Source organism: Lathamus discolor, chromosome 2 (genome assembly GCF_037157495.1).
Source record: "Lathamus discolor isolate bLatDis1 chromosome 2, bLatDis1.hap1, whole genome shotgun sequence".
NCBI lineage: Eukaryota > Metazoa > Chordata > Aves > Psittaciformes > Psittacidae > Lathamus > Lathamus discolor.
The window spans coordinates 145191105-145217327 of NC_088885.1; the positions used below are offsets into that span (position 1 = coordinate 145191105).

The following is a 26223-nucleotide window of genomic DNA, read 5'->3' on the forward strand; positions in this document are numbered from 1 at the left end:
GTTTTTTTAAATGAACACCACTGAATATTTAACAGGAATGACCAAGAACTTTAAGTCAGAGTTTGCATTTCTGGATGCAAACAGCTGACTAATGTATAAAGGGAAGCGAATCACTGATAACCCCTCAAGGCCTCCAGTAACTTAAAAGGGACATCAGCAGACTATTTATTGCACTTTGAAATGGATTTTACAGATTCAGAAGGAGCAAGGGCAGGTACACTAAGAATGAGAGGTATAAAGAAATAAAGCACTAAAAGCTTGTTTGAATGCAAAAAAGTCTGCCAGAAAAATGAAACTATTAATAAATAGAACTGCAAACATTCCATGAGATAATGTTTTAATCTTTATGTAAACCTCCCCCTTTCCTACTTGACTAAAGCCGTATTAGTATTTCCCATTAATTGACAAATTACATTTTGGAGACAGAAGAGTCATTAACTGCAGATATGCTAAAGTTTTGCTTCTTACCTGCAGTGATAAGGCTGCCATTTGGACAAAGCAGAAGCAGGAACTCTGTTTATTTTTATCACCTCTTGTAATTCCTGTGTAGCAGTGTATGTGTCTAGGCTTCCTTCACAGTTATTGGAGACAAAGCCAGTATAATGAAGGGCCAAAAATTGTACAGTTCTCCGACTGTGTCGTGTTTTAAGCTCAGCTGGTAACTCAGAACCATGCAGCCGCTTGCTCACTCCCCTCCTTTTTTCCTCCCCCCACTCCCGGAGGGATGGGGAGGAGAATCAAAAGAATGTAACTCCCACGGGTTGAGATAAGCACAGCTCAGTAACTAAGGTATAACACAAATCACTGCTGCTACCACCAATAATAATAATGATAAAGGAAATAACAAGGGAAGAGAATACAATTGGCCATCATCGATACCCAACCCGACCCAAGCAGTGATCTGAGCAGACCTTCTGTGTAACTGCCTCCCAGTCTATATACTGGGCATGACATACTGTGGCTATGCAAACTTTGGCTAGTCTGGTCAGGTGTCCTGTCTCTGCTTCCTCCCAGTTTCCCCTCCTCCCTGGCAGAGCATGAGACTGAGAAAGTCCTTGGTGGGAGTAAACATTACTTAGCAAGAATTAAAAACATCATTGTTATCAGCTCTGTTCCCAGACTAAAGTCAAAAACAGAGCACTGTACCAGCTACTAATAAGGAGAAATATGACTGCTGCTGCTGAACCCAGGACAGACTATACGAAATACTTTTTCGGATGAGGTAACTCACTTTTTGTACTTCAGAACTGTGATGTTTAAATTTACATTGGCTCCAAGAATCCTAGACAGATAACTTAGGCTCAGACACCTGCATAGTGATTAGATGAGAAAAGTCCTGCCCTGAAAGTCCATGGGATGGGGTAACTTCAGAGAGGATTTTTTTTTTTTTTCCCCTAAGATCTAGGTATCATTTCCTAGAATAGGACTGCCAGTCAAAGCTAAAACTCTCATTCATTCCCCTGAAATCAGGTCCAGGTCAAATAGGGTAATAAAATAATATGGAGTAACAGGTCCAGAGAGAAACCACTGCTTTTTGACCTGGCGACTCTGGAATGACACCAGCTTGGGACACGGGAAGAAAGAAAGGGCTTTCCTGTCATATTTCAATGTAAGAGTGATTGAAAATGACATTTAAAGTTAATGCTTTGTTTCAATTTTAGGGCCACAAATTTGTTGTGCCTTTATACTTAGTTAAAATTTTCTATGCCTGAAAGCAAGTTGCTGGATTTTGAACACTATGACAGATTTCGTGTTCTGAACTTGTACATTAGCCTTTTGAATTCATATACCAGCTTAAATTTCAATGTATGTCAAACACAAGATGTTAGCCATATTCACTGCAGTTCTCTACATGCTTATAGCCATGTACTGGCTTTCACCTCCTAACAGAGAACCTGCCATCTGCAATGAAAGCCCTATCTTCTATATGCAATTTATAGTTCCCAGGCCATGTTCAGTCAGCTTCCTTAGAGGGACTCCATCTGTTCTGAAGCTGCTACTTTTTTTTTTTCCTGCTGCTATCATTATACTCTTTTTCCCAACAACTTCATAAACTCTCTTAACGTGTCCTATCTACCCCTTTTGTGGTCATAATGCCACACAGCCCTTCAAGTTATCAAATGATGGCACTGTTGGTAAAAAAAAAGACAGATTTCACACAGAAAAATAATACAAAGGTCATCCATTTTTCTTGCTATCTACAAAATCAAATCAAACAATCAAACATTGGTCCTATACAGTATAATAATTAGTATTTCAACAAAAAAAAATCATTCTTTTTTGTACAGCTTTCAACTGGCACAACTGTCAGCATATTTCAGCCATTTGTGCTTCCAGTGTTATTGAGGGTAACTTCAGACTTCCAAGAGTTCCTCCTAGAAAAGGATGTGAGGCAGGTTGACATTCTGCACATACTAACAAGAGATTGACATAGCTATGCTGGCCACAGTAGAGTTCTCCAGAAAATCCCAACAGAGGACAAAAGGTAGGCATTTAAAGTTTCCCTTTGGAGATATCATTTTATGTTTCCAGCAAAAGTTCATATCTAAAAGTCTTTACTAAAAAAAAAAAAAAATAGTATCAGGCGGTAAAATAGATGCTGTTCTTCAGTAAGTTTGCATTTATCATTTTGACTATACAGATTTATAGAACATGTTTAGCATTTTTGTCCATTACTTCAACAGGAAGAAGAAATGGTAGGCAAAAAATGTTTGACCATGCACTGCCAGCTATTGAAAACAACTCTCATTTTACAATTGTGATAGGACTAGAAACCAGCTGAAGTGCTTTTGACAATAGCAAGATAATGAGTACAGTTCCATTTCAAAAAATCCTGAGGAAAATCTATCGTTTTTTGATAATTCTCTCCTGGGCACTATCAGTTCTTTGAAAATTTGGCTGATCTCCAGATGGAGCCTTCCTGGTTTAATAGTAGTACAGAGCAATAGCAGCAGCACAAGAGCAATTCAGTGGAGGCACTGACAGGCATTATCCAAAAAACATGATACATGTAATGTCTGTTGAGACATTGGAATAACTTGTATGGAGTGGGTGGATATAAGTTCTAAAGGCCACCTGGATACATCAATGGCACTCTACAGCCTGCAAGTAGGCCAGAGAACCACTAGCACTTTTCTCCATGTGAAAACGGCTTTTACATCTACAGAAGGATCAGAGCAACTTCACCTGACAGCTGTGACTTCCTCATATTTTAAAATCTTCAAAAATAAACAGTATTTTCTCTCCAGGATTCATTTAAGCAATGCTGCACAGGATGATCAAAGGTAAGGCTATCATGGAGAAAGCACAAACCTCTCAAATTTCCTTCCCGTTGTTGCTATGTTTCTGTTACTTGCATCAGTGTTTCTATATCCTCTTAACTGAACTACATAAGTTCACTCATATAAATATATCATATGCTATATATATAACTAAGGTGGGGTTTTTTATATAATGTATGGGTATATTCTGGGATTATATAGAGCTGGGAATACAACACTCTCATGTCCCTGCACAGTCCAAAGAGAAAACTCAAAACCAAGAGGAACTGGTCAGGCTGAAATATCCTTTCTCACATTTCACAAAGGGCAAATACAACTGTTAAGTTTTTCTTTTTCCATCTAGAGAAATATTATAAATATATCTGAGAAGGCACAGATTAATCTCTTACATACACCCTTGATTCAGTTCATCCCCTCTCTCCTTTGACACTGATTACAGACTTATTAGAATATAGACTCTTAGTCATTTCAGTAAGTTTACATTTTTTCTCAGTTATTTCCAACAAACCACAGTTACATGGCAGGGAGATGAAAGGTTGAGCAAGATTCTCAGGGCTCAAGAGTAAAGTCCCTAACAAGGCACAGCTGATCTACAGACAGACAGACAAAGATATCAACCATGTGTTGAAAATAAACAGTTGCAGTAAATTCTCTCGTGCTGGGGAAAGGGGAATACCACACTGGCAATATTGGAGCAGTGAGAACAACGCTGCCACTTCTATGGACCTGAGTTAGTCCAGCGATAGGAATATATTGTTTATGCAGTCCTAGTTCTCATGTCTATCTGCTGTTCTCATCATCCCGACCTGACATGAATGGTTTTGAAATCATTTGTTCACGTCAGAATTGTGATAGTATCACAGTAAGGCAAGTCTATCTGCAAAAGAACAGCTCTGACTGATAGACAACGGATAAGTGAATAAGTGAATACTAGGTATACAATATTTTAGGTACTTTTTATAAACTTTTCTGCTTCTGAACTGCCTCATATCCAATGTTCCCAAAGCAATTTGTTAATATTCATAGATCTCAATGTACCTTGAAAACTACTATAATAAAAGTATGCATCAATGGAAACACAAAATAAATTTGCATTTGTCCCAGATCATACAGCCTAAGAGAAGGGAGAAGGGGTTTAGCTCCTCCTACCCTATCATTCATCCCCTCATGTCCTTCTAAGCCAATTGACCAAGCTACATAATAGACTTACAAACATTAACCTGTGAAGAACCATTTAATACCCTGAGGTGAATATGCCCATCACAAGAGCAAGTTTACCAGTTTCTAGTACGCAAAGTCAAAGTATCTGATACCCTCCTGGTTATTGTGAAGCAGTATTTTCTTAGCAGTAATTTGGCTCTGTTGCTGCAGTGAACATACTCAAACAGAATGGTGTGTACATCTGCAACAAATGCCCATTAAAATACTTCTACCTTTGCAGTAGCTTTCTGAATAATGGCAATTACCTGTACATTGTGGGAAATGTGTTATTTATGTAACTGTTTAGCATTTTTCAAATTAAACCTTACATAACCACACTCAGAAAAGAGAAGGCTGCATGTGTTAATAGGTACCTGCATTGTTTACAGACTCTGCAGGTCTCCAAACAAGGAACATCAATTTCAGGAAAACAATGATACAAAAGAGAAAACAGTATATTGGACAAGTAGTAATTTTCCATGTTACTTTCACTTCAAGCACATATAAAATTCTTCCATACATTTTTTATATCCTACACTAGCAAGTAAATCGTCCAATTGCAGCAAACAAAAAAATCAGTTTGTCTTATTTAAAAGAAAATCAACAGTTTAGTCACAATTTTTATGAAGACATATCTCATGTTTAACAACACAGCTCGTTAATATTTTTAGCTGTTCAAAATGAATCATTGAAATCAATAAAAAACAAAATATTTGTCAATATAAAAAAAACCTAGGGCTGAAATAAGTATTTATTATTATTATTCTTCAACCAAAGTTTCGTGTATTTGAGAAGCAATTGAGAATGTAATTTATTACCTATGAAAGCAGTAAGCCTGTTGAGAAATTACTACATTTTCTTCTTGCTATATCCTTTTAAATAGAGACACTCTTCATGAAAGGACAAACATGTAAGAAGCATTAACTAAAAGAAATTGACTAAAAGAAACATTTAAACTTTCATTATGGATTGCTTATTATTATTTTCACAGATAACCAGGGCCTATATGCTGAAATAAGAAGTCCATACAGTTTCAGGAAGCAAATCTTATGCCCTGCAGCTTCCCGAAGGCAAGCAGCTGAGCAATGCACTGTGGCAGAGGAATTGCTCCCAGCACTATGATGGTGCCCCTTCAGGTCAATCATCTCTGGACCAAAAAGTTATTGCCAGCACAGCCAAGGTTTGGCAAAGATTTGAGGCTAAACTCTGGACCTGCATCAACCGTTAGGGCTGGTGAGAGAAGACTCTTAAAGGGAAAAAACCTGAAAGCTCAAGTATCCATTTTCCCCTAAGCAGAAAAGTTTTGGCAGTTTGTTTGTTTGTTTGTTTTTATGTTGGGAATTGTATTGTTTTTCCTGGCCTCTATCCTATCTTTCAGGAGAAAAGGGGAAATTTTTTACAAAAAGAAAATAAAATTTTAATTAACTCTTGTTAGTAACATTTCAGGTTTTTTTCTTTTCTGAGCAAAGGATTATGCTGCTTCCTGTTTCACACAGTAAGAACTATGGATATCTATTATTTCAGATTTCAAGCGAGTCATTTTCTAGCGACATTATTTATAGGCTCAAATGATTTGTATATTTTGTAAACAAAAAAAAACATAATTATCAGATTCAAAGCAGATGCAGGTCACTACGATGTAACACTTTACATAAGAATCAATAGAAATGTCAACACAAACAACTAAAGGCACCATATGACATTCCAGTGGAGGGAAGAAAATTTCCTTCATTTTCTACTTAGACGCCTTGCTTCCTTTATCAGCAGATGGCAAGCAAATTACTAGTTCAATCCATATGTCTGTATCTGATAGACAGTGTTCTACAAGTCTGAAATTAGCTTGAAACGTTTTGATGTTGGCCAGACTACAGAGGAAAACAGGATAACTTTGTCTATTAATGAAAAGTTGGTTTTGTCATAACAAATACTTCCACAAGCTATTACCCATCCAGACTCATTCAGTCGCTAATGGAATTTGTACCCAAGGACATAATCTGTGTTTAACAGACTAACAATTTGTAGTTTCATCCATTCTGTTCTGCTGCTGTGCTTCAACATGTCTCCCTCCACTAGCTGAGGTTTACTTAGTGGGGCTGATGAAAGCGAGTAAGGCCATGAGAATATTTTTGGTAGGAAGGGTATCAGATCACTAGGGCCATTTATGTTCATGCTAGTAGGCATTCAAGAGAGAACTTGTCAGAGCAAAGCCCATGCAGACCAGCAACCAGGCTCCAACCATGGCAAAGTGCAGATATTGAGAAGAAGATTTAGACAATTGTGCTTAATCTCTCCCCATCAGGAAGCCTCTGTTAGTGAAGCAGACAATGTATATTTTAGGAAAGGCAGCTCAGAGAGCCCAGACAGTTCTTATAACAGAATGAATGGTTTAGTATTTTTTCTTTCAAAAAAAAGCTCCACATTTGGAGCATCTCAATGAGTTCCACTATAGAAAACTGAGATCAGCAGAAGATTGATGGGGGAGAGAGCCAAACCAAGCTAAAGAAGACAAGAAAAGAGAGGTTACAGTGAAGCTTCCTTGCAACCTGGTCAAGCAAAGACAGAAGCAGATCTATACTGATAAAAATAGCAGACATCAGGGGCTGAGAAGCATTCACAGCCAGGCAGAGCACCAGGCATACCCCTCCAGGTGCTGGGAGCCCATTGCTGCGGACAGCCAGATGGAGGTCCATTTATATCCCTAGAAGCTACAAAATTTAACTTCTTTGCCAAGGACCTAGAAAACCAGCACAGATAAAATATTTCTCAATTCAGTGACTTTAAAAATGTCCTTTCCTTACAACAGTGATGAACCTGGGGGACTGGTGTGCAAAATAGCTTATGCTTCACTTCTTAAGGAGGCTATCACTGAGAGAGCTTCAAATAGCTTTAGCAATGATTAAAGCTTCACCCCAGGCTGCCTGTTCGCTCACTGAAATAATACATTTCAGAAAAAGTTCAGTCTAGAGGTCTACCCCAACGCAAACTCAGGGCACTGAAGCCAAATGAAATTCTTCTTCTGAGATATATGCAGTTGGTTTGAGTCAAAGTGAGCGTCACACAAGAAGCCACTTAGCTGAACATTATACCAAGAAACTGAGGCACCAAATTTAACAGACATCAACTATCCTCTTAATTTTTTTTTAGAAGTCTCTACATCAAACCTGCTCTGACAGTTGTTATGGATGACCATGGCAAAGACCTCTACCCTTCAACTGTTTAGTTGGCTATTAGAAGGTGAAGGCAAATCGATTAAGTGATTATTAACTTTACAGTCTTAAAGGCATTAAAAGATCCATACAGATTTAAAACTTCTGCTGAGCAGAACATAATTTTCTGTAATGGAAAAATCAGTAAAGTTGTAACATACAACTTTGCTTTAAAAATTAATATTAGTTCCACAAACCATTTGGGTAGATAACTACAAAAATTCTGTGTTCAGTTGAAAAGCCTCTTCATTCTTAATTTAAAAAAAGACTTTTTTTTTATTTATTTAATTTTTAAAACTAATCTGAAATTATTAAACAAACCAGTAAAACACATGTATGCTCACAAACAAGCATATATAGGTGCCAAGATGTTTAAAAGCCTTGATTAATCATGTTTTCCACCACCTCTCCCCAGCCCTCAAACACTGCATAAGGTAGAGTTTATGAGAATTTAAAACAAAAGGAAATATTTAAGTTTCTAGCATACTTCAGTCAAATATAAATGAATTTCAGTAATATACTAACAGGTATACTGTGCTACTGTCAATGGAGAACTTTACAGATGTTTGGCTTCTTTACCAGCTGCAGGGAGGAATGCCAAAATGATCACCATAGCTGAAGTCCATTAACTGAACTGTGAAGAGAATGCTTTTCTCAAGAAAGAGGCTGACTAAGCTTATTCTCCACAATGCAAACTTTTAAACAGATCTGGAATATATCCACTTTGGGTTGGGAGAGGAGCTGCCACGAAATGTCAAAAAAATACGGAATATAACTTAATATTTTCTCTTTTAACTCAAAAACATAACCCCATGAACATTAAAGCACTATCAGAAATAAAATCATAAATATGTAAAGATATTATTCTCCATGTGTCTTATAAATGGAATAATAGTGGGATATTAAGACTTGCTTTGATTTGGAAGCTTTCACCTCGCAGTGTCTGCCTTACAGCATTTTAGTCATGTACAGACTGGAGTAGCAAGATCTTTGAAGTGCCCAACTTCCAGCAAAGTTTCTAACATTTTTTTAGTAAGTCTGAAGAGGTCTGTGTGTGATTTACTGTAATTTCAGAACAAGCTCAGAAATTCACCCTAACACAAAAAGATACATTTTGTTCAGGAAAGAATGGGAGAGTCATTTCAGCATACTATCACTGTTGGTGCATGGGGAGGAGAAGCAGCACGAAAATACTCTGTCAACACAATCAAGCCAAATTCAAAATACTGTGTGTATCAACGATGACACTGAGAACTTTAAGGGAAACAAGACAGAGTTTTGTATAGATGATATTCTTTTTTTATTTTCTTTATTTTTTGCATCCAGTAAATATAGTTTAAGTGATTCACAGCCAATTTTATAATTGCAGTGAAGCAGCTGTGATCAAACTCTATTTGTAGCACCATAATAAATTTGCCCCCCACCTACTAAAATTAGTTCTAAGCATCCAAAATTCCCATTTGAACATCTGACTGAACAAAACATGCATTGCTTCATGCCAAAAACTGGAGGAAATAGACCTGAAATATGCCATTTTCTCACCAGAAATTGTATGCTCCCAGAATAACATGTGAATTAAAACTCATTCCAAGCTTGTTTGCATTGCTCCTCGTTCCCATTCATAACAAATTCCTCAACAAATGTTCTGATTATTTCTCTTTTTCCTCACTTTTTTTTTTTTTTTATTTAAACACAATTTCCAAATCACAGACAGTCTTGCAAGCAGAAACAGCCAACAGTACACCCCATCTGAAAATGGAGAAGGTGAAATTGTACTCTGAGCAAGTGCTGGAGGCAGCCCACATGATTAAAGACTGCACCGTGAGCCATCGTTAAAAGACTTCTTCCCATAAGTGAAAATGTGTAGTTTGCCACTATGTACATCAGAGGCACATAAACCAAAATGAGGTCAAAGTCAAAGAAGAAATGCAAATGCCTTGCTCCAGAATTCCTGCTTTCCCTGTTTTTTGTTTTGTTTGTTTGCCTTTTCATTCCAGGCTGAAGGGAAGAATAGAAATTTTAAAAAAGTTAACAAAGTTAAAATTAAGATTATAATATTTTTCTTAAGGTTTTCTGTTTTCACTGGATCTCTTGCAAAAAGTTCCCTCAACATGCCCAGAGAAGTTAACCAGGAATATTGATTCAGGATGCGTATGGATCCAGCTCTTCCTGTTACGACAATAATGTTGCACAATACAGAATTTAATGCAGCTCTCCTTGCTCCCACCTTTCAAGTTGAGAAACTGTCCTTATTCTCATTTTACAGCTAGAACTGTGAGACTAAGGCCTAAAGCAGTCAAGAAATCATCGGAAATTAGCCATCTAACTAGGGAAAATATGACTCACCAACCTGAGATTTGCAAAGCAGGCAGCGCAGGGATACACAAATTCAGAAAAGATTTCAAAGTCCCTCTGCAAGCTGCCTACAAACTGCTGCATAGCCTGGGCTGCCACCATGCCATTTGTTTCAGAAATCTAATACTGTGCACAAAGGAAAAGAGGAAACATCCTTATTCCTCCTCCCATCTTTATGTACAAACTATATCCTATCTGAACTCTAAATAGTGTAATACGCAATATGGAAGACACATATTTATAGATTTATATTACATATGTATATTATTAAATCACTACAACAAAGATTATAAGATTTTCTAAAATATACATAACGATACTTGGAAAAATGCTTAGAAAAACATCAACAGAACCATTATATTTAGCCATTATAAAGCTTCATTTTAAAACCAGAACTTGGTACAAGAAGTAAATGAATTATATTAGGCAGGAAATTGTTCACTAAATCAATTGTGCTACATTAGAGATCTTAAAATTAAGAATACTTCCAAGGTGGCCACATGCCTATTCCAAGGGGTGCTAAGGTAACAAAACACATTCCAGAAAACCTTTTGCATATCTCACATATATAGTTCTGTTTCAGCACATATCTGTTCATATAACAACTATTTTCCATAGATACAATTTTTAGTTGGGTGTATTAACCCCTAGGTACCTCCATGGAAAAATCATAGAACATGTGTGTGCACTGTTTATTCATAAATCTGTTTTTAAATCTTTACCATTTTGAATTTGTTCAGATGTGAACAGCATCTGGATTCCTTCAAATCAATTATAATTACAATGCTCCCTTCTTAGTCCAATAAATCAAACATTTGCTGCCTATCATAATACCCTCCTTTAAAATAGTGTATTTATTGTGTCTTTTAATTAGCAAATACATGTAGAGGGTTGTCTGAAATTCAACACAGAAAGCAATTCTGCACTTCCAGATGTTAGACGTATCTTCATATAGGTTTTCACTGTTCGGCAGTATAGTACTTCATGCAAAAATAGAATTCTGTACAATCCTTGCCTGCATTCATCTATGAAATTTAATTTTCCATTGAAAATCTACAAGTTAGCAGCAAGTTCTGCCCCCGGACATGAATGCGTGTTTCCCATTGGATCCAGTTAGGCAAAGATTAGCCTTCATTTCTAAGTGGAATTGAAGCTTCCATTTCACTTCAGGGATATAATCTAATGTTATGTACTACTAGCAATACAGAACAATAAAAGGGCATATAATGGTTATAGTTGCACATAGCTTTTGAAACTTTGGGAAAGCTCAACTAATTACTGAAATTAGTCATCACGGGAGAAGCTGCATTTACTTACATCCCAGTTTAAACAAGGCTTCCCATTGACAGTTCTCAGAATTGTTTAGACTGGAGGGAGCTGCTCCTGCACCGTGTGCCTTTGCAGTCCCACAGCTGTGCTCCATACCTTGACACTGCTTTAACTGAGCTGCATCCCTTGTGAGCATGATTTAAAATAATAAAATAAAAATTCTGGAATGTATTTGAAGACAGTATTAAAAAATAAAAATAAAAAATAAAAAGCTGCTTACCAAAAGTGGCAACATTTCCTCACTCTATATGTCCAGTTTAGAGCAAAGGGGTATGAATAACAGCTGCAGAACTGGGCTGTTAGTGTCAACAAGAGTGTCTCAGAAGTGCAGAAGGGCTGAGGCAGGAGGCAGACCCCCAGATCTCACCAGAGGGAGCGGGAGGTTCTGGCTTGCTGTGCCCCTCACCAAGGTCTCCTGTCCAGGCTGGGGGACAGTGATGGGGCCCCTCTGTGCCCAGCCCCTCTCCCAGCCTGGGGTGGTGTTGGCTACAGGGAGAGCTGCAGCCAGGTACAGAGGATCTCCCACCCTCATGCTGAGTTCAATAACCACCAATCCTTGTGGCAGCAATGGCAGGAGCGGCTGCCTCGAGCACTCAGGTGATGCTCGCCCAGCAAAGCCAAGCCCTGGTGCAGGCACACAGCATCCAGGTGACAACAGTGTCACCAACACCAGGACACCAAATACCAAACCAGAGAGAGCAAGAGAAGTTCTCCTATCCAAACTAAGAGTAATATAAAATCAAGTTAATTGCATCTGACACAGATTGTCAATCGGTTTTGGCCACTTGGTTCAATACAAAAAAGCACTCTTTTGTTCTCATCTTCATTACCATCTCTCCTATCGAAATGAAGCAGCTTGTTTTAAATCAAGAATTATCTCAGTTCTCTCTGCTTGAATCATTGTTATTGATCATAGCAACTTCAATAAACCCTGCTGCTTACACAGCGGCCTGGGGGCTCATGCTGATCTCCCCAGCCCTTTGTTCCACATACTGATTCACCTTTTCATCAAGGATTTTGACGTAGCTGATGCCCTTTCCCATTATTACCACGCCCCACCCAAATAATGATTTTATCACTTAATTCTCTTCTAAACCACATTTCGTAAAAGGGAGAAAGAAAAAAAAAGCCAAGAAATAAATAAAAACTATGCGCTGACTGGTGGGTAAACATGCACAAGGTGGGGTTGTCTCTCCACATGACAGACACACCCCACACAAAAACCAGAAACATGCCTTTAATTGGGGCAGGTTAACATTTTTCTAAAAGTTACTTTCTAGCCCTATCTGATCACTCTGTCAGGATGAGTAATGCAAAACATTCAATTTCTTGTGGGTTTGGTTCCAGTAGTTACTAAAAGCAGCCAAGTACATGTTTGTTTCTAAACTACTTGAAACCTTCAGAAAGTTATTTTAGCTTCTTCATGAGCCCTTCACGAGCACCGGGATTTCACTCGCCTCAGTTTTGCCCAGGAAACGCGATGCTTCAAAACCATTTCTCTTCAAGCCCCAACTTTATTTTCTCATTTTCCTTGTCAGAGGATTCTGGCGTTTTCCAGGATGTAGTTATATTTAAAAGCGAAAAAAAGCAGCCTTCTGCCTCCCCAGGCAGAGACTTGTGGAAACAGGTGCTTCTAAAGAAAAACGAGACCTTGGCAGCTCTCTGACCTGACAGAGCTCTGCGCATTAGTAAGACACAGTGCCTGCTGAGTTCCCCTCAGCTAATTAGAGGACCCGTATGGCAATGAATGGCTTTGACTATAAATACTTCCTGAAAGATCTCTAACAGAGTCAGAGGAAATGGGAAAAAAACGAGATGCAGCGACAGAGAAACTATTTCAGATGTTTCTTGTTTAACAGGCTGTGGTTTTTTTCCCCAAAGTGGCTGAGGGATGAGATGCAGCATCCAAGACCTCCACCAACTTACATGTAAGATGTACGACACGATTGTATGCATTAAATTTGATTCTATAGATATAGCATTAAGATGTTGCTATGAAAAGGTGGCTGGACGTGGAACACAATGCCAAAGCACACAGAAACTTCCAACCATTACTCTGTGCTGAATGCCGAAAAACAACATTTAAACCAAGATCCTGCTCTGTGTGCTCGATCCTTCCAAGTGCTGTTCCTTGTGCTCCTGCTAAAGGCAGCAGCAATACTTCTAGCAACATCAGAGAGGAAGGTTTTACCTCCAAGGACGCCTTCTGGCCAAGAACTGAATGTTTAGAGAAGTCTTTTGGAAATCACAAAGGCCAATTCAGCATTTCCACTGTGTTGCAGCTATCTGGCATCTAACTTGGTGGATAACTGGAGTCAGTACTTTATAATAGGAGAAATAATGCTTCACCACTAGGGATTGTGCCTGATATTTACTACACTGATATTAAAACAATTCTATGTAAATTTACTACATACGTATTAATCGGTTATTTTAAAATTAGCTCTGTCAATTGGCCATACAGGAAATCAGAAAAAGCTATTTCCCTTCTCCCTGCTTTGCATTCTCCCCAAATTTAAAGCTAAATAACCAGCTCTAGACAGAACAGTATATGAAATATCAGAAGGTGAAATATCACAGACATTTTTTCTTCTCTTCTTAAAGAAAATGGAAACTTTCTTGAAATGCTGTGATTTCCTGTAGTGTGGAAAGTCTGATCATTATGGTGCAAAATAAGCTTCATTTAAGAGAAGAGCTGATTTTATTCCTTGCCCCGTATAAAAAGCCCACCGCAAAGGCTAACATAACTTCAGTTAGATATTTAACGTTACAGCATGGAGTCTGCCTTTGATAAAAATCACCAGTATCTCTGCAATAATTTTACAATCTCTCTCCATCTGACATTACAGAACTATCCCCATAATCATGAATAATGATTAATACACATGCATCTCCCTGTTGCCTTCAGGTCTATGAGGCACTGTAGGCACACCTATCTGTGCTATTCTGCATCTGCATCAGCTAAACCACAACGTGAGGGAGCGGTGCTAACCAATACCTTTAGGTGGGCTAACTAGGCCTGTGTATAGGTCTGAAGGCTCAGGCTGCAATTCCTAGTTTTGTGGAAAACTTTGTTCTGCAGTGGCCACACATACCAAAACAGGACACTTCATTTAAAAGCAGTTTAGCAAAAAGTTCCTGCTGTCCAAGATCTGCGTTGTCAAAGCATTAAACAATCTGCCTGGCCTGGAGTCTGCTGGCTGCCAATGTGCTACCAAAAAAAAAGGAACATTTTTGCATCTCAATAGACCTTCCAGTATCAACAAATCTTTAAACTATAAAATCAGCTACTCTAAAGAAGAGCAGAAATAATGTCTACATTGTACCATGCTGAGGTACATTTTTTGTAATTCCCATTTGCAAAACATACCGATTCGCTGGAAGTACAGCTGCTGGAAACATTTTAATAAGAAAAATAAATTAAAGCTACTCAAAAAAGTGTACCAAGCCCCTGAGAAAGATTCTGTTACATACACACAGCTTGGAAGCACTCTCGGAGAAAAGGTGCATCCACTGCATATATGTTCTTTCATACATGCAGTGTTCAAGCTATCGCCACTGCCCCATCCCCAGCTCCCGGAAGGTCACAAGCAATTTGGTCTTTTAGCTGCTAAAAAACAAAGAAATCCTACCCTAATGACTCCCACAAATAATCTACTGTAACACACAGTCTGGGGGGGGAACATGTCCATCATGCATGGAAGGAATGCAAGAAAGCAGCATATAAATGGTTTACACAACATGCAAAGCTGAAAAACACTCCAAGCAATTTCCAAAAGTTTACAGTTACCCTGTAGGCATTACGGATTTCTGTGGACAACTGTAGATATTCACCCCTTCCCTAGTTGATCTATATCGTCTTTCATATTTTATTAAAATGCTAATCACTTATAAACTCAGTATACAGAAAAGCCACTTGCAGTATTAACCTCCATCTGTATGAAAAAACTTGAAAACATGATCTGCCCTTTCCCTTCCCCCCATCATGAGAGAACTGAAAAATGAAAAGCACATGGTATTACTGCTACTGTCAAATCATTACAAATCATTTGTAATAAGCAGAACCACTTTATAAATACTAAGGAGGCAATTCCAGGTAATTCCAAATTTTTGGCTTCCTCTGTGTCAATCTTTGGGGGAAAAAAATGTAGGTATCCACAGTGATTTTTATTACAAGTTTTGTTTCCTAGTCACCAGTCATCCTGGGATACAGTATTTTGCATGAGCATTCATTATATGATACCAGAAGTATGTATTGATTTAACACTTGGCTTTTAGAAAGGACCAACTTTTAGCACAACATTAGCTATTCCTACTAGCTATTTCACATTAGAAAATAAATTTCACCAAAATCATGAGATATTGCTTAGCAATATGGAGTGGTTTGTTTTTTCTGTTTTTATTTCTGAAGATTACAAAAATGAGCTTTTTTCAGAATGGAAGTTCTTTTCTGACTCATTCCCAATTGTGTCTGGGCCAAGTGAGCTTCAGGCATACGTATAACATATATGTATGCCAGAAAATACCAACACTAAGCTCCCACAGGTCAAGCTGGCCATCACTTTGTCTTCTTACTTACTGGCTTCGGTACTGCATCTCATAACTATCTACCAAAAACTAAATCAAGAACAAAATAAAAGAGTTATGTTTCTATGATCTTTTTTACAGATCCAGGGAATAGGGATGTCATGGTTTAAAGGGAATTAATATTACCTACAGAAACACACTGCTACATCTCCTGTCCTTCAGATCACCCCTTACCTTTAAGAAGTTTAAATTCTGTTTTCCTCTATCCATCAAAAGCGATGAAATATATATGATTAATGACTCTGTTCACCAGATGAAGTAAGTTAACCTCTTTCCCCCTCCGTCTCTTTTTTTAAGTATTTAAAACTGACAAACGCCACTTGCCCAATTTTCAAAGAAGAAAAGTAAAAATGCAAATATTATAACTAAAGAAATACCGAGACAAACAAGTCCCTGGCACAAGGGAGTTCAAAAAGCAGGCAGCTAAAAGTGTACAGAAAAGAATTTCTCTTTGAAGAGTAAGGTTTTACCACTCAGCATAGACCTAATGCACTAATAAATCCTTTTACAAATCTTACAAAAGTTGGGTTGTACATATTTTAAAATGCAAGGAACTAATGTGCATACACTATTAATAAACAAAAATAAGACCTTAGCCCCCCTCACCCCTCCTCCAGAAAACCACTGAAATTTCAGATACTTCATATTTCTGAATATCCAAAAGTGATCAAAGTATTTCCAAAATGATAAAAATACTGGTTTGAAAATATATATATATGTATTTTGTACAAAGACTTTTGTATAAAGACTTTTTAAAAGTGCCCTGTATTCACCAATGGTTATAACTGATAATACAATGGCCTTATTTTACTATTTACTAAGATTTTAGGCTCCAGCTACCAACTGAATTTAGACTTTCATAGAGCTGAATCTGCATATTACCGCATCCCTCTGCAGATTTTTGTTTAGTTGCTCTTTTTCATTTTTTAGTAGTCAAAAATAAAATCTGTATTCTGATAATACATAATATAAATGGCCAATATGTCTGTGCACTGCTAAAAAGCACTACCGCACTACCAGAATTGAAGTTGGAGGTAAGTAGCATCATATATACAGCATAAATTCCACTGCTAGTCGGATATATGTATATATATTTATACCTATTTCCAACTGAAGGACAGAAATAAAATCCTGCCATTCACAGTGTGCACAGATCCAGGTTTGTAACAGGGAACCTGTTGTCCTATTTCAAGTCTATGAGAAGCAGTTATGGTACAACAATAACTATTTATGACCTGGAAGTTACAAAAGACTGTGGTCCCCTGAATTGCATGCAGGCTTTAAATGACATACACATTATTTTATAATTGGAATAACTGCAATATTTTTAAGACCACTGACTTAATTCAAAAAGAGATTGTAAGATTTACATATGTATACAGAGACCTATATATAGGTCTATGTATATACCTATGTATAATCTTAGCAGACCATGGAATAAAACATTTATCTTGCCTTTTGTATTCTTCTTACATGTAGTTCACTCTCACAGTAATGGATGTTATGGATATAAATATTCTTAGACAGCAAAGAAAAACAGATGATTATCACTTCCATTCTAGTGAGGCTTGTGGGTGGACTGACCATGCCTATAGCAAGTTTCTAGAAGTTCAAATAGGGAGTAGCCCCTGAAAATACACAGAGAAAATTCTCCAGGAGAAAGGCACTTATCTGTCTCCCTGTTCAGCTCCTCAAAATTTTGGAGCTTTTCTAACTTCAGATTTCTCTACAGTGGGAAAAGCACACCTTGATGGAAGGGGAAGTTACTTATGCATAGGTCCTTTTGTTTTAAAAAAAGACAGAATAGGAATTATTTGGTGTGACAAATATTCTCCTTATCACCCAAATTCATTCCTTTTCTCATTTTTTCTTCTTCTTTTGCTTCCAAGGCAACCAGACAAGTGTCAAAATTGGTACATAAATATGTTGCTTTACCAAAAACGAGAGGTTACTTTTTATCAGTATTTAACTCAGGTTTCATATTCTTAGATATTTAATAAGGTGAAATCTTGCTTAAGTGTGAACTGTCACACCACCACGAAATTTAAGAGGTGATTAGTTGTTTTAGTGTAACAGATGTGCAGCCTTCTGGGGTTCTAAACTTTCCTTCTTCATACGCATCATCAACCTGCACAGTTAGCAGGAGTGATTAAACAAAATTCAATCAGAGCTAAATAGAAAAAGCAGAAGCACTAATACTGCATCAATATATACATTGTTTTATGCAAACACCTTGGCACATTTGCATGCCAGTTTAGCTCTACAAGTTTGAATCTTTCAGTCTTTTCCTTGATTTTTTTTTTCCTCTATGCATGAAGAAAAACCTCAACCACATTACTCTGGAACTGAAAAAATCATTTGCATGCCTAATTAAACAGAACATACATAAACATTAAAATCAAGAAGAAGAAAAGAAAGAGAGCTTCCTACCCGCAATAAGGACTGGGATTCGTCCTTTGCCTTGCTGTCCCCGGATCCAGAGAAGGGCTGGGTGAGCTGCCCGGCTTTCTCCGATGCTCCAGCTGGCACACCCTGCATGAAGCCCTTGCTCTCCACTGCCAAGCCGTAAATGGGCCTCGCAAGATGGGCAGCTTCTACGTTTGGACTATCCCTTAAAGGCTTTGGCTGCTCTTGGCCAACGGACACTGGGGTCAATAAGCCTAGACTGGTCTGTGTGTATGATGGGCTCCCCCTCAAAACGTCTGCTCCTCTCCAGGTCACGTTGCGAAGATCATCGCTAGGACTGTCAGTCCAACCTTTCTCTTTGAGCACTTCTTTATCTTCTATTTTTTCCCTCTTCACTATGCTGTCAGATATGGGCTCCCCCATTTTGGGGTCTGGATTAATCAGACTGTAGACCTTGAGGTCAATTTTTGGCTCCTCCTTGATAGACGAAACACCATGACTGTCCTCCCCATTGGCTGTAGTGACGTCCATCTCCTGACAGTGCACAGTGTTGAAGTGCTCTAGTAGTGACTGAGTGTCAACAGCTGTGAAGCTGCACTGACGACATTTGTAGCAGTTGTGTACTCTCCTGGAAGAAAACAAGAAGTGTATTAACATGAGAGTCTCCCCTTGGCCTTGCCTCTCACAGTGGTTTTACGTACCAAGATGGAGAAAATAAATCAAACTTAGATTATAATTCCCTTTAAATAAAGTAAGCAGGTTTACTTTGGTGTCTCGCACAAAATGGGGAAAATGCTGCTGTTTTCCACCATTTTCATATACTTTTGGTTGACAAAGATGATTTCTAATGGAGCGCTGTTTAACTTACTTATGGATAAGAATACACCAAAGGATAGAAGGTTGTACACAAGCGACAGTACTGATTTGTTCTCCATGGACATTTTAACACAACTTTAAAAAAAGATGCTGCTCTAAAGAAGAAGCAGAATAGCTGGCTCTGTCACTACAAACTGTGTTTTCCTGTCAAATACAGAAATGGTTGGTGGAGTAATGTGGAATAATGTGCCTTCCTGTTTTTATATTCCAAAAGCCTATACAAAGTACTGCATTACTAAATTATGTAAAGCATATGTTTCCACATGAGAACAACATGTTACCCGTTTACTGTATCTATCATAGGAACAGAACACTGTTTATGAGCTCTGTAATGCCATTATGAATAATTGTTTATAGCACAGGAGTGGTCAGAGCCCTCCATCATGCTCTGGGCCCCACTGTGCCAGCACTGTACCAACCTAAAATACCATCCCTGCCCTTCAAAATATATATAAACTCTGCAAAGGCTTCTCCCTACAGGCACACTCACACATCCACGCCCCAGGCATTCAAAATCACAACAGCATCTCTAGCCAAGCTAAAATACGAGCCTTTTGCTATCCACACAGGACAAAACTTGTATGAGAAATCTGTTACTGCCCTGACAACTCCAATTGTTAGAATTAATTCTTTTGAGGCCAAATCTTAGTCTCAGTGAAGTTGATGGCAAAACTCCCATTGACTTCAGTAAGAGCAGGATTTGGCTCTTGGTGCATCTGTAGAACTGGAATGATATACAAAATGTCCCCTTTTAGTTTAGAAGGTTTAGAAGTGACAACTTGCCAAACTTATTAAACCCCTTGTCTTCCTTCTTTCCTTTTGCTGGAAAAACAAACCATATGTTATTTACATTGTCTGAGTTTCTTGCAGTTTTGTCAGAGAGCAACATGAGTACACATTCAGATTCAAGCTTTTTAGCCCTTGTGCAATATCAGTTTTCTTTTTGTCATTTTCCGCATTCACATTCATTTTAAGGGACTAGATGGACTCATTCAGTTACACAAAAAATAGAGTCAGCTATTCTCCATATAGCCTTATGGCAACAAAACGTACTTGTGGGAGAGCAAGCTGTGAGTTAAGATCCTGTTCTGGCTGTGTTCCTTTTTCTTCATTCTACAATTGTTTTTCATTAAAATCAGCTTGTCTCTCGATGCGACACTAATATATTCTCTCTTGCAACTTAATTCTTTTCTGAACTGAGCTTAATTCTCTTCTGAACCAAAAAAAAAAAAGAGTGCTATCTGATCAAAACCATTTTATAAATACAAAAAAGCCAAGTTATAAAGAAGGTCAGCCCTGTAAAGGTGGGATACCATCGGGAAAGTCCAAGTTAGACAGGGGCTACTTATCTTGAAAGCCAAGTTAAACAAGACACCATTTGGGGCTAATGGTTCAACCGCACACACTCCACATGTGAAAGTTTATCAATCCTTTGGGAGGCTACTTAGCCCTAAGTGTCTCTTGTTTAACCTGGCTGTTTCAATAGCTAACCCCTTTCTTAACTTGGCTCTCATCTACAGATATCACACCTCTAAGCAGCTGATCTTTTTCTGCCAAACTTGACTTTCTACCCTCTCCTTCCACTCTGGCTAAATGTTTTTCACCAGGAGCAGTGTACACCACAGGAGTGATACCACACTTCTGAGGCCACAAATAAATGCCAAATATTAGACACAGTTGTAACTACATGGCTGAGGCCCAACTAAAATCACCTTTATTATATTAAAGGTTTGTTCATTTAATTTATTTATAATACATGCAAAGAGAGTCATACAAGCATTCCTTCATTTTTCTGTGAGATTGTGACAGGCACTGTGATGTGGAAAAGAAGAGGACTGATTTAGGTAGATAGTAATCCAACAGGCATTGTTTTCAAGACATATACTTTCCTAGCATGCATTAAAAAGTAATCTCTGCCATCAACACTATAAATCTTCGTATTTCACATGGGTTTGTCTTGCATATTATTCTATCCAGAAGCTCTGAAAAGTAAGCTAAGGCTTGCAACTAGCCAATGTAAGTTACAGCTTCAAATAATAAAATAATAACTATCATCAGCTATTAGAGAACTTCTAAAAGCTGGAAACTTATTCTTTCCTAGAACACGGCATGAAAAGAAAATGTTTTAATCTCTGAATATTTTCACCCCACTCTGATAGCATTCAAGGAAACAAGTTGGCAATGTCTGATTACTTTTTACACTAGAATTTAAACCTACCCCATGTTTCTAAATGCCCAAGTTACATCTAGATTTGTGCACTAAGCTCCACAACGGTAAGCAACAAAACTTTAAAAATTCCAATTTGCAAAGTGCAAAATAAGCACTCCCATGCATTACCTGGAAGTTACACTTCACAGCTAAACCACAGTTATACCATCTGAAACTCAGAATTAACCAGGTGTGATACAGTGTATTGGTACACAGCTGATCAAAGGACAGATGTTTGAAGAAAATCTCAGCATGGAAGAAAGCGATGTAAATGAAGAAGGAAACATCATTTGCCCTTTCGTGATCCTGCTTATACACCACTCAAGCAAACTAACAGCAGGTTCAAGCCATAAAGCATTATCTTCAACGTGGCATTGAGATGGCAATGTCATCCCATCTATTGATGTCACTCAGCATTACTATTTTCTCTACAAAATAAATCAAAGACCTAATTATTCGTAGACATTAAAACATTTATGGCCCAATCCCAAGATTAAATGTCAAGGAATTCAGACCAAACCTTTGCTAAACTGTTACATTTTGACAACTTAACAAAATCCTATCATTATTTATTTGTACTGAAATGTACTTGAATTGGGTGCTATACGATACAAGGATTTTCCCTTGCAAAATCTTGAAGTTGGAGAGATTAGATTGGGGGTGGGGGTGATTAATTTAATGTTCTTTACTTGAGCTTTCTAATAGGCTGTGATACTCCTGACACCAGCCAGTTGTTAATTAAGTCTTGTTGACATACTTCTAACTAGACTGAGGTATTACAAAACACCGCTACAAAACAAGTAATTTTTTTTCTTTTTTAAATTACCTGAAGACATTCCTAAGCTCTAGGGCGTAGAAAATATTCTGGATGAAGGTAGAGCTGTTGTATCACTTCCATTTTTTGTATGTTTTGAATTTCATTATGAATATAATTACTAGTATTTCTCATGAAGAAACTGGCTTATAAGAAAGTTTTCTTTTGGATGGCTGCTGCTCTCAGGCTTGTGGAGAACAGAAAATATTCAGAAGGAAAGACAATGAGCAAAGCAAGCAAGAAAATTCAGCGGAAGGTCAGAAAGGAGAGAATGGGCAGAGCGGAAAGCAAGGCTGAGATGAAAGGAGAGCAAAAGCCTTTGGCAAGAGCAAACAAGTTCAGAGCAGTGAATTAAGGTGTCAGGAGGATGGAAAAGGTCCTCGCAGCTGCTGCTATTGTTCAGTGAACGAAGGCTCCTGCTCTGCCGATACCCAGGGAGCTGGTAGGCCTCAATTTACACTTTTGCCCTCGGCTGGCTTCTCTGTGAGTGTCCCAAAGGCTCCACATTTCCATAATCTGCAAATCTAAGACCCTGCTCCAGCTTCTGCTGCCTGACAGTGCAGGAGGCAGCTCCAATAGCCCTGTGCAACCCTGGTGCTGGGGAGGCAGGAGCCCCAAGTACCCCCTTTGCCCTTTATCCCTCTACCTCATTTATGTTTACAGACAGGGAATTATTAATTTGAAATTAACTTGAAATTAATTTCATTAGTCATTTAAATTTTCTAAATAATTTATCAGAAAAACTTCTCTATGCTATTTTCAAAGTTTACAGTTCATTTGAGTCTATTTTCTTTTTCTGTTTTGCAGTTGCTTCATGTTATCAACTACCCTATCTTGGTTCTAAGAGTTTAGAGCATTTTTCAGCATAGCACTTTTAATTACTACTAGCACTGACCAAATACTTTCTTGTTAGTCTTTTTTGACAACTACGGATTACATGAAAAATTGTAGTATCTGCAAAAATGAGAAGATGCAGTTTTAACACATCTTTTAGCAAAACTAAAACCAAACCAGGACCTTCTGTGAGAAGCCTCTTTCATTTTGAAGGAAAAAAAAAAAAAAGAATTAAAAAATTAATTATTTTTTAGCAAGCAAGAAAACAATCTCCAGCCTAAATGATCCAACACAAAAAATTTCCCCAAATACTCAGTTTGATTTTTATCTAACTGACAAGTGTTGGCAACTTTTAGCTCAACAGAATACCAGACACTTTTAAGGAAAAACTAAGCTTCACAATGAACACGAAGAGTACCTGATTCCTCAGAGGTATAATAGAAAATGAGCAGTAGGAGACTTAGTAGAAAATGAAGGCAAATAAACCTTCTGGGGATTTATTTGAGTAAGCATACTTTAGTGAGGTTTAAATACAAGTAAACTCAAGTGCAATGTGATTCATTAACTTCAAGTTTAACTGAACAGCTCTCAAATAATCATGTCAAGAAATACTGAATGAGCTTGAAGTGTAAGTATATGTTTGTGAAGAGAGAAAACTTGGAAAGAACCACTTTTGCAAATTCTAATACTGTTGCAAATACATGGCTGCAAAGGAATAATATTGGGACATAAAAAACTTTTAGCTAGCAGACATGGTGAAACTGTAGATGTAGAGCCAAAAGGAAACAAGATTTAAAAAAAATAAAAATAAATTAAGCATGCTGTTCAGGCATATGACTCAAAACCAAAAATAATCAAAAAGGCAGACAAAAAATACATGAACTGAAATATGTAAGTAGCATCTAAAGCCAGCTCTGATACTCACAGATTATCAAGGGTAAACCTAAATATGTGAACAGCAGAACACTTTTTGCTACCACGCTGATGCTCAGTATTATGTTTACTGTTAGAATCCATTCAGCTGCTTATATAAATGGACAGGGGTTAGATGCATGTGCATGTATAGCATTTTAAATACATCAGAAATACATAGCATGTGCCATAACTGCTTTATTAAGATAAACGGATGAAGACACAGAGAAGACCAGCTAGGACGTGAGCTGACTTCACATCAGCATGTTTGCGTGTCACATAACTATTCAAAAAACTGAACTATTCTTTAGTTCATAAAATAAAAAAGGGAAAGAAAATACGTATCAGATATGCGCAAAACTTCTATTAAAAAAACATAATAACAATTATAATAATTATAATAAAAATAGAATTTATAATGCCTCAAAAGGCCCTCTTTGCATTTGTTTTAGTGTAGTGAAAACTAAGTTATGCATAGAAGAGCAATAAAACCTGCTGGTGTTTGCTGTTACAGAGCACCTACCACAAACTGAACTAACTTCTGTAATTTCAATGAAGATTCACAGTGGGGGAAAACAGCAGTACTTGTAGAAAAGAAACAATTCAAATTAAAGAGGGGGGAATGCAAGAGAAAGGGAGAGAAGTTGGCAGTTATGGGGGTGTTGTACAGCTCTTTAATTACACAACATCCTCAGAGTACTCAGTAATGTCACTGACTGAAGACTTAACAAAATACATTGTTCCAGTGTCTTAAGCAAAATAGCTTATTTTAGACAAACAAGTTGAGATTTGAACGCTTAAGTGTATCTCTTGATTTTCCAAAGCGCAGTTCCCTGTGACAACTGCCAGAGCTGCAGGGTGCTGAGCCCTCCAAAGGAGAAGCTACTGCTACCCCATCTCAAATCTGGCACTTAATTTTGGAAGTCATGGCTTCTCCTTTCCTTGGGAAAAAGGATTTTAACTAGGCGTGCTTGTTAAAACTTAAATTACCAGCTGCAGCAAAATAAAAGTGGTTTTTTTTTAGTCAAGGAGCCATTTCAGTCTTCCAGTTATTTAACCACTAAAAAAAGATCATGCCATGCCCCAGCGGCGGACAAAGTGCTGCCTATGGAGTTCTACACCATGGCTCAAAGCTGCTATAATAATGCTTGGAACTTAGATACCACTTTTCATCTTCAAAGCAGTTTACAAACATTAACTAATTAATCCACACAACATCCCTCAGGCCCAGTTGGATCAAAAATGGGGCACTGCATGCTGGGACCTGAATCCTCCGTGGGCCCCAGCTCCAAATTAAAGATGAGCAATCTGCTCCTTCTTTTTTTATTTTTTTATTTTTTAAATAGACTCCTGATACATTGCCAATGCAGCCCTCTGTTGGGCAACATTTGGATGCCCCCAGCTTTAATCTCTATTAAAGTATCATGCCCCAGTCTGCCTTTGTTAATTTTGGATGTCTTGGAATCTATTAAAAGTGGCACAGTTTCTCGGGCTTTTAACAAAGCTGTAGCTTTGAAAATGCATCTTCTTTTGTCTTCATTCTAGCTGGCTTCCATGCAAAGATCTTTTAGATGAGATAGATAGTGAGTTTTCCGTTGTTGACGCATTAGCCTTAACTGTTAACATATTCAGCATGATTTTCTAATATTTAACATTGCTTTTGCAGCGGCACATAACTATTGCTCTTCACAAAGCCTAAGAGCCAGCTCCTCCTCTGATGTAAACTGGACTGCCAGTTTACAACAGCCCAGGAACTGACCCAAGAAGTTTAGCAGGGAGTTGGCTGCCACTATGACATTGTGTCAGACTGAGTCAGGAGACTGGCTGCATCCACCTCCAAATAGGAACATTAGCATTTAAAATAAATAGAATGACACTGTAAACCAGCAACACGAAAATAGGCATCTGCAAAAGGATCTAGGGGGATGACATCAACAGACAAAAGAGTGTCTGCTCCCAGTGTGAAACCAACACCAAAACAGCAGTGGAATGCTCTTAAACTAATTATTGCATTGCTGGACTTGGGAATGGAAAATACTGCAAAAAGGTAGTACATTGAAAGCACTGTTATGGAGCATGAAAGGGTTCATAGTCTATCTTGGAAAGGAAAGCCATTTGTGTTCCCCGACTGAATGAAGATGCCAGCTTTCTGGTAAAAAGCCTAAACTAAAATAGCACCTAAAAGATTCTGGGTGGAAAATAGTTGACCAAACC

General features: G+C 37.9%; 1 protein-coding gene across 5 annotated transcripts in view; it reads right to left on the reverse strand.

The window, feature by feature from the left end:
• The window catches only part of TRPS1 (transcriptional repressor GATA binding 1), a 215651-nt gene that overhangs the window by 133603 nt on the left and 55825 nt on the right, over window positions 1-26223 (reverse strand). For all 5 annotated transcript variants that reach the window (XM_065668831.1, XM_065668834.1, XM_065668829.1 and 2 more), the window contains one exon: window positions 18389-18992. In XM_065668831.1, coding sequence (XP_065524903.1) covers window positions 18389-18992 — 604 coding nt within the window. The remainder of the gene's footprint in view (window positions 1-18388; window positions 18993-26223) is intronic.